The following is a 13,570-nucleotide window of genomic DNA, read 5'->3' as shown; positions in this document are numbered from 1 at the left end:
CAATATATCAGCATATGAAGATATTGTGATATTTTAATGTATCAATATTTTTTCCCTCGTCTTTAGAAGTTTTTAAGTCTGTAAAAAAGAAGTTTTTGAGGAAGACTTTAGAAACTCAGAAGCTGATCAAATATCGGGTTAAATATCGGTGGGGTGGCCGATGTTCGATATTCAGTTTTAAGGCCGATACCGATAGGGGCCGATTATATCATGCATCCCTAATATATATATATATACATACATACACACACAATTTTTTTTTTTTTGCTTTTTAGAATTATATATAACAAAAATTCTGAATAAAGATGCATAAAGGTAATAGAAATATGACCCAAAGAACTATCATAGTTAAAAAACAAGTACGGAAAACATGATTTTTATTTGCTGAAAATTGTCTAGAACAATGTTTTAATTTTCTTTCACAATAATGCATTATTATACATTTTTTTTTTTATCATCCAAAACTTTTTAAGAAAAAAAATGAATTCATATTTGCAGCATGCCCTGTAAAAAGGGGGGAAATTATTCATTTTCTTACCGATGATAGTTTCTGTGGCGTCCTTTAACAGCTTGCTCAGTGAAGGCATTGTTTGGAAAGAATTTCCTTTGGAGAACACTGCAAAAACACGGCAGTGGTCAGAACAACATAACTTTAAACAGTAATCAAAATAATTGCTTGCCCAAAAACTACCAACTATTCACTGCATTAATGATACGCTGATGGAGCCGGCTGCATTACTCCAAAATTTGCAACAACTAATAACCAGGGAGCATACTTTCTGATTAACTGAACACCAACAGGCATTCAAACCGCTTCAAACTTTTGGAATTCTCAGAGATAAAAACGAGAACAGCTCTCCGACAATCCCCACTTAGGCCCACACTGGTCTGTGAGACACTATAGATGCAGTGCTTCCACCGGACTCACTGCTGTGCCACAGAAATGAAGCATCTGCCCATTTATAACATGATGACCAGGTGAAAATTGGGTCCATAAGAAAGTTACCAGTGTAAACACTGTATTTGCCAGCATTTAAACGTTTAAACACTTATCCAACTAAAGTGATGCTGCTTATAATGCTGCAACACCTCAGGAGAATGTGTCGCCATTGAAGAAGTTTTTACCATCTAAACTGGCCGCCTGTTGAGTCAGACAGGAGCCAAATAGAGAGTTAAAAACTGTGTGAATGGCACCGAAATAGTCCCCCAAATGCTGAGCAGTGAGCATGTGCCCCCACCACTCATAAGCTGAAGCAGAGAGACCAAGGTCTCAAGCTTCAGCTCTCAGCACAGGAAGTGGCGCCGTGTGTCAGAAGACTTACCTATATCACCAGACTGCGGTGGCTTTCTCTGTCAGCACGGAGGGAATAAACCCACAAGGAGGAGAGAGACACATACAGGAATTAGTGACAGAATGACACTCAGCAGAGGACTGGACACCTCATCCACGTCCCCTACACCATACATGCCGCAGAGCAGTTTATTTCCTTCATTCTCCGTGAGCCCTACGTCACGCAGAGACTGCCACGGGAATCGGCTTTTCTTGACTCCGTACAAGTGATGAATACTCATCACATCAGAACAGCAACATTAAGTTACCGCTTCTCCAGGGGGAAACGTAGAGCTGTAACACTGAGGATAACCAGCGTTCAAAACACATCCTTGTCTGGAGCAGCCAGATAACAGAGCACTGAGGTAAAGACCTGCCTGCTCATCTGGACAGACGGATGTATTAATAAACAGAAAAAGATGCAAAAATAAATACAGTTGCAGCCCTTCATCCAAGGACTGATATGAATGTTGCTACTTTTATTAGAAGATACTGCCCACTGGTGTTACACCTGGATAGCACAACAAATCACACTAGAATTAGTTTCTAATATTTACCACATGTACCACAAAAAGTCATGGGGCAAACAATGCACTTAAGAATGGTTTTAAAGGACCATGTGTGGTTGAAAAACAGGCTAATTATTAATTTTGTCTCGACTGCAATTTAGGCAGCAGAAATCTCCTAAAAGTAAAGCTCTAGGCTTTAATAATTGGCAGCCAAACCCCTGACAACAATCAGTGCCAGTAAAACTGGGATTTCTGCACAACAATGTATGGAGAGATTTGTATTGAATGATGCTGCAGCACCAGGGTGTGATAAAACCAGTAGCCCAGTTCCATAAAAACCAGGGGCTTGGACTGTACTTCTTAGGATGGTTCCTAGACGGATTGAAGGCTGAACCAAAAAAAAATAATAAAAATCTGAGGTTTATGAAGATCCAAGTGCAAATTAAATACCTTCTTCTTTTTCTTTTTCTTAGGATGATGTTGCACATTATTCGGTTGCTCGTTAGTCGTTTGCTCATTATTTGGTGGCCCATTATTCGGGTCCTCAATTAATGATGGGTCCTGAATCGGTTCCTCAAGAAATGGTGGCCCTTGGATCTGTTCCTGAAGAAACTGTGTCCCTTGGATCGGTTCCTCAAGAAAGGGTGGCCCTTGGATCTGTTCCTGAAGAAACGGTGGCCCTTGGGTCGGTTCCTCAAGAAAAGGTGGCCCTTGGATCGGCTCCTCAAGAAAAGGTGGCCCTTGGATCGGTTCCTGAAGAAACGGTGGCCCTTGGAACGGTCCCTCATTAATTAGTGGGGGCCCATTATTTGGTGCTGGTTGATCTTCGATGGGATTAGCCTGCGCATCCATTTGGTAAGTCTCCATAGTTTCACCACTGCAACAAGAAACCGAAACATAATCAAATCTTAAACAACAGGACGGGGTGTTAATATCTATATTATACAATCGAAATTGTATTTTTCATTAGTGGGCCGCTACCATGACGATGGTATACTGATGATGTAACTATGTCATTTTCGCTATTAATAAATTATCTGAAATATATATTAGAACCAAAGCAAGTATTCGAGGTTTGCGTATATTTTCCCCTAACCCCCCCAACATTTCAGATTATTTTAGCGTCGATTTGCATCAGAGGCCTTGCTAACCGTCCATGGAACTCGTTTCCCTAAAGATCAGCGGTGTCTGTTTATAAACTCAAAGTCATCAAAGCTAAAACTCAATAAATGGCACATAACTTGGACAAAAAATATGCATCAGCACTCATACCTGAGAAATTGATTGCAAAACCAGAGTTTCTATAAACCTGCAGACGGTCTGTACTGTTCCTTTCGGAATAAAATGGGCACTTCTCTGACGAGTTTAGGTAGACAAATATGTGCCCATAAAATAAAACGAAAAACAAATTAAAAGGGATATGTTTTAAGTAAACGAACAGCTAAATGGGTTATTTTGCATAAAATTTTAACACATTTTTATATTTCGTCTTTTATATTAGGGTAGTTGATCTTAAACTATTTTTATTGATAAGGCGCTTGTGTGGACACCTATAGGGTGCGTTTGATTTAATACCATGACGTACCGAACTAATGCCCAGAAAGGAGCTTGTAGTGTTATCTTTAATTAAAACGACTTTTATTGTATCTCCTGGAATGTTTGTGACAATTTGTTTAATTCCATTTATTTCGGAATCAAAAACGTACCCATTAACTCGCCAGTCACATGTTTGTTCTTTAGGGGGGGTTTTTGGTCATTAGCTCCACAACCGTAATTTGAACAAATCTAACGGGTTGATGAACAACATGAACCCAACGCATTGAATCACGGACCCAGTGAACAACCGGGAGGAAACCGAATAAATACTTTTAATCTAAAATGAAAGCCTCAAACTAGGTTTATAAGTGTTTAGTAAGATTTAATGTTTGATGAGGTGAGGGGTAGTGAAGGCTGAAGCTAGACGCGGTATCCTTGTGGTAAGTTGAACACATGCTCCATGATGCAGGGATGTAAAAAAGGTAACTGCCAAACAATAGTGCATGCGCTCTGATATATATTTTTTTATGTTAATTCCACATCCCTGACAATAACAACAACGTTTTTACTCTGTCTCAGCTTAAATGCAGTCATTTGATTCAGTATCATGTTTGTTTTACAGATTTCTTTTAAGTGTACTTAAAGATGAAGGCCAAAAAGAAGAAGAGGCAGGACGATTTCCAAAAGGTCAAGCTTAAAGTAGGAAAGAAGAAGCCCAGAGCTGATAATGCCACCAACACGAACTTTCGTACAAGAGGAATCAGTCTGCCTGAGCAGCTAAAGAGAGAAACAAGTGGCCCTACAACTCACAAACAGCTGGGCATCAATGTAAGTTCTGCAGAGATCCAAAACCAACATTGTATTAACTGTAAAAGGATCAACACTATTCAAACAATGCTGCATCGACAGACACGTCTCAATTATATATTGTAGAACAGCATAGGTTTCATTATTTTAATACATTTAAATACACTAGTGAAGAGTCTCAGTCATCCAGGTAATAGTCATTCAAAAAAAATTTTTTTCCCCCCAAGATTGAATACATTTCGCTTCCCATTCAGCAAGCTTTCACAATTCAAAATGTCTGGGGCCTTGTTATGGCTTAGAAAACTTTTTTCCCCCCAGCTTTTATTGTCATTACACTGTCACAAGCACAGAGCAAAGAAATTAACACTCTGTGTTTAACCCATCCCCTTGTGCGGCGCCCGAGGAGCAGAGTGGGGTTAAGGGTCTGTGGGAGTGGGGCTCGAACTCAGAACCTCAGGATTCCAAGCTCTAGGCAAGGCAAGGTAAATTTATTTGTATAGCACAGTTCAGTACAAAGACAATGCAAAGTGCTTTACATGATTAAAATATAGGTAAATAAAACAGAATCAAAGCAAGTAGGAAAAAAACAAATAGATAAAATAAAATAAAAAATGCAGAAACAAAAAAGAACATTAAAAACAGTTGGACTAAAGAAAATAAAAAAGTTGAACTAATGATGTTTCAGTTGAACTGTTTAACTAGAACAGTTCATGTTCTATGTTCTATGCCCTAACCACCAGGCCGCCACTCCCCTAAATGTTGCATTTTGCAGTTGCTTTTGTATATAAGAAAAAAAAAAAAAGATTACAATGTTACCACCCAAATGTTTGTCAATTGGGAAATTTCTCTGTCAGCTTTATACATTTAGAGACTGATATTCCTTTTAATTTCTCTGTCTATAACATACTTCCAGATGCATCTGCTTCAGATGGTAAATGGACTGAATTTATATAACTTATCTAGTCATACCGATCACTAAAATAGTTTAAACTCAGGGTGGATGCTGCCTTCATGTGGTCTGGTAATGATGACCCTTTCCTCTTGTAAAGTGGAAATTACAGTAGATAAGAGGAACATGGTTCCATAGACTACACTGACCTGCTACTTGGACTCATCTTCTGGTTCCACTAAATCAGTCCTTGATGGACTGCTAGCTAGCTAGCCTCTGATAAAGTCAAACATCAATGGTTATTTTGAAACCTTAAAATGGTGATATTGTGAAATGAAATGTATGTCACAGCATTGTCTAGGTTACAAACACACCAACAGAGAACGTTTAACAGTGCAGTACTCATCATAGAATCTGTGCTCTCCGCCATGTTGAGAGGTCAAAGTTTACCTAGTCTCTGACAGCTTGGGTATCATACATTTTTTCTAGCTTTTCATGTCAGTTTTTGATATTTTTGGTAGTACCATAATTTACCAACAATACCGCATGAACGCACTATTTCTCCCTCGCCAATATCGACATGTGACAGAAGGAGAAAGAATCGGAGAAAAAAAACTAAAAGTTTGAACCTTCAGATACAAAACTTTCTGCTTATTGACCCGCAGCCACCCATCAAAAACAAAACACCTGCACTAATCAATCTGTGAACCCCTTTCCAAGGTTAAGGAGTCAATCTAGCAATTTGAATTCTATGTGTCAGAGATGAGGGGGGGCAAAAACTTTCTTGAATACATAAGGGAGGCCAGCAAGGACATTTTGGGAGCCACTGCTCTGAATGATTAAATTCAATTTGGTTTATTTTTGTAGCTGCAATTCCTTACACGTGTCACCTCAAGCCACTTTAAAGAGAGAATTCAATCAAATCCAGGCAAAGTGGTTTAAAGTTTATTTTTTATCCAAAAAAGCAACAGCTGAGTGCATTCAGTTATTAACTTTGCAGGATTCACTCCTTCTGGATGAGTAAGCAGCAACAGCTGACATTTGCTTGCTTTGTGTTACTGACTGAAGCAATCCCTCATAGCGAGCATGCATGCAGAGACGATGCTCTTATCCCTTTGCCTGTCGTTTTGGTTGGATGGTCTTTTATTTGTTGGGTTTAAGGGGTGTGAATACTTTCCTGTGGTGCTTTATTGCTTAGATATTACGTTAAACTTCAATTCAAAATGTCTTTGATTTCCAGGAGCTTCTGTCTCAGCTGCATCATTACAATGCCAACGTGAAACACGGTGCCTTGTTGGGGTTGAAAGAGTTGCTGTCTCTGAGTCCCTCTTTGTTAGATCAGCATCTTTCACGCCTGCTCTCAGAGGTCGCAGCTGTTCTCACAGACAAGGATGGAAACGTTCGCGTGGCGGCTACCCGCGTTCTTAGGTTAGAAAAGGCACACATTGGCTGAATGATGCTGGTGTTAGGATCTTAACCTAAACACATTATCTGAAACGTCTTACAGGTTTGTTGCACGGTCTGTGCCAGCAGAACGAGTGGCTCCGTTTTTTCCACTCCTCAGCGCTCACCTCACCTGTGCTATGACCCACATTGAGCCGGGCATCCAGGAGGACGCCATGAATGTTCTGGACATCTTCCTGGAATATTACCCCTCTCTGCTGGCCTCTCGACCTGCGGTGCTCCTCACAAACTTTCTGGAGCAGATCTCTCACAGGCAGAGCTCTGGAGGCATCAGGAAGACTCTGGACGCCAAAGGGCGAACCTGGGCGCTCTCAGTCCACCCGGACAGGAGGGTGACCAGCCAGCAGTGGCGGCTGTCTGTTCTTCTCAGGTACATGATCAAACTAGGGCTGCATCTAATGATTATTTTGTAAATTGATTAATCTGTCAATAATTTTTTTGATTTACTGGTTAATAATAGGATAGCTTAAAGGTTCTTTAAAGAAGATTTTTTACGAAATCAAACCAGGTGAAACTAAAACTAAAACCACTCAGGGAGTTCTGGATAGAGCATATTGACAAAAAATAGATTTTTCTTTTAATCTTAAATGCAAAATATTTATATATTGTCTCACAATTTGGATGTAATTACTGCTCAAAGTGGGTCGCTCTGTCAGCTGAAGGTATGTTTTAGAATCTCTATAATCCAGTCCACGATTAATCGATTACTAAATTAGTTGACAGTTATTTCAATAAACGCTTAATCACGATTAATCCGATTGTTTCAGCCCTAGATCAAACAAAATAATAATAATAATAATAATAAGAAGCAGCTTTATTGTCGTTACACTGTTACAAGTACAAAGCAATGAAATTTACTCTCTGCATTTAACCCATCCCCTTGTTGGGCAGTGGGCTGCCATTGTGCGGCACCCAGGGAGCAGTGTGGGGGTTAAGGATTTTATTATTATTAGTATTATTATTATTATTATTAATATTTATTTCAGAAAGTTAGACTCCTATATTTTACCTCTAACCTACTTTCTAGTCCAATACTGTACCAAACAAACAGATCTGGAACTTCTTGGCACTTTCCAGGCTTTCAATAAGGGAATAAGGGAGGAAATCCTTTTCTTTATCATAATAAAACCCTTTTTAACTTAATCATCTTGCAGACTTGGAAACTTTCTTCAAGCTGTTGTTGAGGAAAGACCCACAGAGGAGGGGGACTTGTCTGTGCGAACCGAAGGAGTGTTTGGTTCAAGTGGAAAGCACGGCCTTAGCCCTCTGAATCTGAAGTGGGAGGAGTTAATTTATAAAAAGATCGACGTTAAGGTGTATGAAAATTCTGGGGCCAAACCCACTCCCCACTCCACCTTTAAACTCAGGTATGATGTCATTTAGGAGAAGAAAAATATTCTCTTACAGTCGTGTGAACGGTAGATGTAAAGCTCTTTTCCCTTTAAACTGGTGCACAGACCAGAGGTGGACACTGGCGGTGTGGGCAGTGAGAGTCTGGAATCAGCAGAGTCCATTCAGATGTTTGCGGCTACGCTGGTACCTCTGCTGCTGGAGGTCTGGGTGGAGGCCTGCGCCGGAGACCGCACCTGGAACAGCTCCGAGGGCGCCCACCTCCTCACACCCGACGCCATGTCTGTAATGTTCCAAGTCTTAACTATTCTGCAGCTGCTTAGAAAACTTCCCACCCAGCGTGAAAACCAGGACGCACTGGTGAGATCAGACAGGCACTTTTCATTTCTATTTTATTTTGTGTTGAAATCATTTGTAATGATTAAAATAACCGTTTTGTTTAGGATGCATGGTTCCGTAAGGAATATCTTGGAGATTTTAAACAACACTTCATGAAAAACTTTCCCTATGGTCTTCGGGACACACCCAAACATAAGAGAAAAATTGATCTCAAAAGGTAGGAATACATCAACGGTAACTATCAGACATCCATCTACTGTAGCTTTCTTCAAAGTAGTTTAAAGCATTCCAGCACTTTCCAGCTTTCCAGCACATTTATGAGATTCAAGATTATTTATAGCTTTGGACCCAGTCTATAAAATGCTTATTTCTAAGCAGCTAAAGGTTTCAGCTTTTTTTTACTCCATTATTTTTTTGTCCACCTCTTGTTGCTTATACGGCATGGAGGTTTGCACACATTGTGTTTATGTCACCATGTTCCGATTAGACCTCCATGGCAGACTTCTTAAAGTTTCCAATGATTGATAAGAGAATAGAAATGTCAAATGTCTTATGTTATTGGGGAAATTCAGGTTTACCAGCAGAATTTACATTAGAAAAGATAATACTCAGCATGCTGGAATCATTAAAGAAGATTAACATTTAGATTTGATATTTGCAGAAGCTTTTCTTCCTCTGATTTCACAATTTTCATGTTCAGAAAACTCTGACCTGTTATCGGTGATTTTAGGCGATTCTGATTTTGCATTATGTAAAAGAGAAAATATAATATGCACCTAACACTTCTGCCCAACTGATCTCTATTCACTGGATTGCTGATAGGCCGTTGGTAGTACACGGTACTGTGAAGTCAACAGCTGTCATATTGGTACTTCCTAGTTAGACCGCTTGGAATGTAAACAATACGTGCACTACAGCATCGAACAACGATGATTTTCATTTCCGGGGCGGGGCTTAAGACTTTTAAAACAAAGATAAATGAATCACTTTGACACACACATAAGTAGATCACTTTAACTTATGATAAAAAAAATGGGCACATCACATTGCATATTCAACATCAAGTCTATGAAGTCTTTAAATCATGTAATATAACATATTATACAAATCCATCACATAGCATAATAACCCAAATGTGCCAGAAGTACTAAATTGATAATGTATATGTGATATACATGTATTGATTACATTGTTATGGTAATTACACAACATTACATTACAGGCATTTTTATGGCGCGACTCAGTGAGAGTGAGGAGTACCAAGATGGCTGCAGATGACTTTAATTTTTTCGGCCTATCAGCAATCCAGTGAATAAGTAGAGATCAATGCTCTGCACCTATTCAATTAACAAATGAGATTGGCGAAAATAACCATAGTGGTATTTTACTAATAAAGTTCATATAGAAAGGAAAACAGAGAGTAACCAAACCTGAATCCTAGTCGACCTGTTGTGAAGAAACAGTGGTGTACTGACTTCTCTATACCTCTCTCACAGCAGTAGATGCCATAAAAAAAAACACAAAAGATGAGAGAAACCAGTCCTTGGGAACAGATACCTAATGGAGCAGCTGAGAAAAAGGAAAACAAAAAATCTCCTGTGAGGAGGAGCCTGATGGAATGCAAATAAAGGAGGGAGTAGAGAGATCTGGCTGAGGGGGCATAAACTTCACACTGGAGATAGTCACCTGATTTGGCACATGAAGTAACAAAATAGAATATCCTAAAGATGGTCAGAGGTCTGAGTTGCTTTTAGCTGCTGACATGACTCTAAGTGATGTTAAACAGCTCAGCCAATCTGAACGTTTCCTGGAAAATAGAATAGCAACTCTAAAATTTCAAGCAACAGTTTCATCTTTTGATCATTAAGATTTGTGATCGACATTGAAGGCAAAATGAAAATTACAAATAGAATTTTGTGTATTTCTTGTCATTTCTGTAAAAAAAAAAAAAAAACACACACACACACACATATATATATATATATATATATATATATATATATATATATACACACACACACTCATTCAACACACTAGGACCATGTGTTGACTCCCATTGACTTCCCTGGATTTTCAGTTATTTTCAACACTTTCTATCCCCTAACCCTAAAACCAACCATAAACCTAACCATTAGCAAAATAGCATGTGAGGACCTGCAAAATGTCCTCACTTTGCAAACACTGGTCCTGAATTTTATAACGAAATTGGAAAAAGGGTCCTCCCTCCTAGGGCCAGACAGGTACACACACACACACACACAGTTGGAGCATCAGAGTTGAATGTGATTTTTTTTTTTTGTTTTTGTTTGTTTTAATGCTTTGCCATCATAGTTGCCTAATTAATACAGAAGTTTAGAAAAAGAGTCAGTTTATAAAACAGAGAAACTCAAGCTAAAACTTACAACAGAGCACTAATTGAACTATAATCTAAGGGGCATTTACTAGGTAGGTTGTCAAGAGGCCTGGTGTAACTTTGGAGGAGCTTTAGATCCACAGCAGTGTGGGGTTAGGAGTAAGGAGTGGGACTCTTGCCACAGACTGTGGGAGTGGGGCTTGAACTCAGAACCCTTGGGACTCAAGCGCAATGCCCTAACCACTAGGCCACCACTCCCCTAGGTGATTAAACCAGGTGAAACTACTTTTCAACATGTTTTCTGGATAGAGCATATTGATAGGCAAAAAAAAATGTTTAAGCTTAAATGCAAAATGTCCATATATATATATATTTTTTTTTTTTACAATTTGGATATAATTTGAGCTCTAAGTGGGTTGCTCTGACAGCGGAAAGTGTATTTTACGGTCTATTCTCCAGTTCCAGTTAAATTAGTTAACGATTATTTCAGTTATAATTATCTTCAATCGAACAATCACATTAATCCAAATAATTGTTTCAGCCCTAGTCACAAAGAAGGCCTTTAGAAATCCTGTTTGCAGTTAATCAGAACCCATAGATGGGGCAGCAACATGATAAAAAGAGCTGTGAAATTCTAATAATTCAAAATAGTGTTTTAAGTCACCTAGAAAACACCCTTCATCCAGTTATAGGTGGTGGAGGTAGAGTTATCATTTTACAGCGGGGAAAGCCTCTAGGCATTCCTTTCAGACTTTTATCAGCAAAACTTCCAAAAGGATTGATCCTCTTCATCCACTTTGCTAATGAATGCAAATAAAGTCAGAATAAAATATACTGGAGTTTGTTTTAAATGAGACAAAATGTGAAGCTGAAACCAACTAAGGAGCTTTTTTAAAATCTAGCTGTATTCTGTGGTTGGATTCTGATGCTGCTGGTTTTGCTGACTCCTCTATCTTCCTCTCTCCAGGAGCAAACAGAGTGCGGCCATTCCTGCCCCCACTGTGGAGCCCCTGGCCTTAAACATCACCCTCTGCCAGGTCATGGTTTCCCTAAGCCAGAAGCAGGGTCCGGGTCAGGAGGCTGACGGAGACTGGCTGTCTCCGCTGAGGGCTTTTATTCGGGACACCCTGGGGAACGGTGTGAGGTTGAGCTACAGGCAGCTACACATGCTGCTGGGCACCGTGTGGAAGATGGTGCTCACGCAGAGGAGCAGAGGTAGGCATGCTAAGGATTTAATCAAAGCAGAGGCGTGAGTTTAACACAACCACAGGAGTCCATTGTGGACCGCTTGGACGTATGCGTCAAGCTCAACCCACTCAACGAGCCATTATGATCATAATATGTAGCTCCAATCCAGGGGTTTCTCTGCAGTTTTGGAATTTTTTTTATGTGTGAATAAAATAAAATCTTGTGACTTCCACTTTTTTCTTGTTCTAACTTAGGCTTTGTTCACACCGCAGCCTGAAGTGACCCAAATCCGATTTTTCTTGCCCACACACCACCTGGATCTGATGTTTTCCTGACAGTCTGAACAACACAGATCCTATTTTTTTTTCCAATTCGACCCAGGCCGCTTGGCTATGTGGTCCTGAATCTGATACAAATCTGATCTTTTCAAATGTGACCTGTGTCTGAACGGCCAGGTCACATTCATCCGACCTGAACACCTTTAATACCAGACAAAGGTCACTAATCTGCGTCTTGTTACACAGAAGCGGCAAGAAAAACAACAACCATGGCGGGCGATGATGCTGAGAGTAGTATATTTTTTTAACCATCTTGAAAAGATTGAGCTTTTAAGGTTTGGAAAGATCGCTAGATGCGCTCCAGCGCTACCATCCCTGTTTACTTCCGTAAACATAGAGCACGCCAGCTTGTGATGTCATTGCGTCCTCTACTGCGCATGCGGGACACTTAAGCTGTATGAATGCAGTTCACACAGGAGATCACATACAAGTGGCATATATTTTGAAATGTGAATGGCAACGTAAAAAAATCGGAATTGAGCATCAAGGCCTGCAGTGCGAACGTAGCCTTAATTGAATACTAATAAAAAAAAAAACTGAATTCTGTTTTTTGTAACTTAGAGAACTCAGAGCTGGTTTTAAAATAGTTTGCTTCTCTTGCCTTCATAGATCAGAGCTAGGTTTATGGTTGGGACGATAAAAAGAGCTTTTATTTTTATATTTTTTGTTTGTTTTGTTTTCCTACTACCAGAGTAAAGACTCTGAATCTGCATCTAAAATAATCCAGTCCATGTGCTTGACATTTATTTATTTTTAATCTTATCTAATTTAGTTTAGATGTCCAAAAAGCAGTGAAAGAAACCCTTTAGCCCATACCAAACTATAAGACAGTTTCAGCATTTTGTCATTTCATGAATAAGGAAACATAAGGATCATAAAACCCACTATCAAATTATTATAAAAACTGTTAGGAAATCCTCAGACTGTCTAAGCAGGATGGAAGATGATTGTACATCAGCAATGCTAGCTGTAGATGTCAGTTATGTTGGGACGATACATGCACCTGTAAATATCATACAAGTGTAATTCCTTTTTTTTTTCTGTATTTGTTTTTAAATGGAATCTGCAGTTTGCATTTTTAAAGTTGTGATGCATTAAATCAAATATGCTTGCTACCTCCAGAGCTGGATGAGTTCCAGATGTTTTAAGGGATTAGCTGTGATGTGCGTGCAGACGGCTTAAAGGTGTTGCTCTGTGTTGTTTGTTTAGCAGTGACAGAGGAGCTGCTGGCAGCCGTTTACATCTACTATAAGCAGAAGAACCTGCCGCTTCAGACCAGATCTCTGCTGCTCTCCTTCTACAGCAAGCTCTACCTGCAGGAGCAAGGACACGCACACATTTCCAGGTTAGATGTTGTCAACATATCGGTCCTACAGGTGCTGGTCATAAAATTAGAATATCATGAAAAAGTAGATTGATTTCAGTAATTCCATTTAAAAAGTGAAACTTGTATATTATATTCATACA

At 39.4% G+C, this 13,570-nt stretch overlaps 2 protein-coding genes across 5 annotated transcripts in view; one reads left to right on the top strand and one right to left on the bottom strand.

Moving 5' to 3' along the window:
• Window positions 1-3,265, bottom strand: part of LOC107082102 — an 11,828-nt gene extending 8,563 nt beyond the window's left edge. Inside the window, exons 1-4 of one of the 2 annotated variants that reach the window (XM_015370568.1) lie at window positions 3,112-3,265; window positions 2,290-2,716; window positions 1,323-1,350; window positions 539-616 (exon numbers count right to left, since the gene is read on the bottom strand). In XM_015370568.1, coding sequence (XP_015226054.1) covers window positions 539-616; window positions 1,323-1,350; window positions 2,290-2,706 — 523 coding nt within the window. In that variant the 5' untranslated portion in view covers window positions 2,707-2,716; window positions 3,112-3,265. Of the gene's footprint in view, window positions 1-538; window positions 617-1,322; window positions 1,351-2,289; window positions 2,717-3,111 lie in introns of those variants that run through there. The other variant, XM_015370579.1, reaches the window with a different exon arrangement.
• Window positions 3,266-3,541: 276 nt separating this feature from the next.
• tex10 (testis expressed 10) overlaps window positions 3,542-13,570 on the top strand; it is an 18,703-nt gene continuing 8,674 nt past the window's right edge. Inside the window, exons 1-9 of one of the 3 annotated variants that reach the window (XM_015370618.1) lie at window positions 3,542-3,857; window positions 3,998-4,203; window positions 6,312-6,499; window positions 6,579-6,905; window positions 7,690-7,902; window positions 7,993-8,245; window positions 8,329-8,441; window positions 11,545-11,792; window positions 13,313-13,448. In XM_015370618.1, the coding sequence (XP_015226104.1) occupies window positions 4,021-4,203; window positions 6,312-6,499; window positions 6,579-6,905; window positions 7,690-7,902; window positions 7,993-8,245; window positions 8,329-8,441; window positions 11,545-11,792; window positions 13,313-13,448 (1,661 nt within the window). In that variant the 5' untranslated portion in view covers window positions 3,542-3,857; window positions 3,998-4,020. The remainder of the gene's footprint in view (window positions 3,858-3,997; window positions 4,204-6,311; window positions 6,500-6,578; window positions 6,906-7,689; window positions 7,903-7,992; window positions 8,246-8,328; window positions 8,442-11,544; window positions 11,793-13,312; window positions 13,449-13,570) is intronic. The other 2 variants (XM_015370627.1, XM_015370609.1) reach the window with 2 other exon arrangements.

This window comes from Cyprinodon variegatus, unplaced genomic scaffold (assembly GCF_000732505.1).
Source record: "Cyprinodon variegatus isolate N-32 unplaced genomic scaffold, C_variegatus-1.0 Scaffold2, whole genome shotgun sequence".
NCBI lineage: Eukaryota > Metazoa > Chordata > Actinopteri > Cyprinodontiformes > Cyprinodontidae > Cyprinodon > Cyprinodon variegatus.
This window is presented reverse-complemented; position numbering and strand designations above follow the sequence as displayed.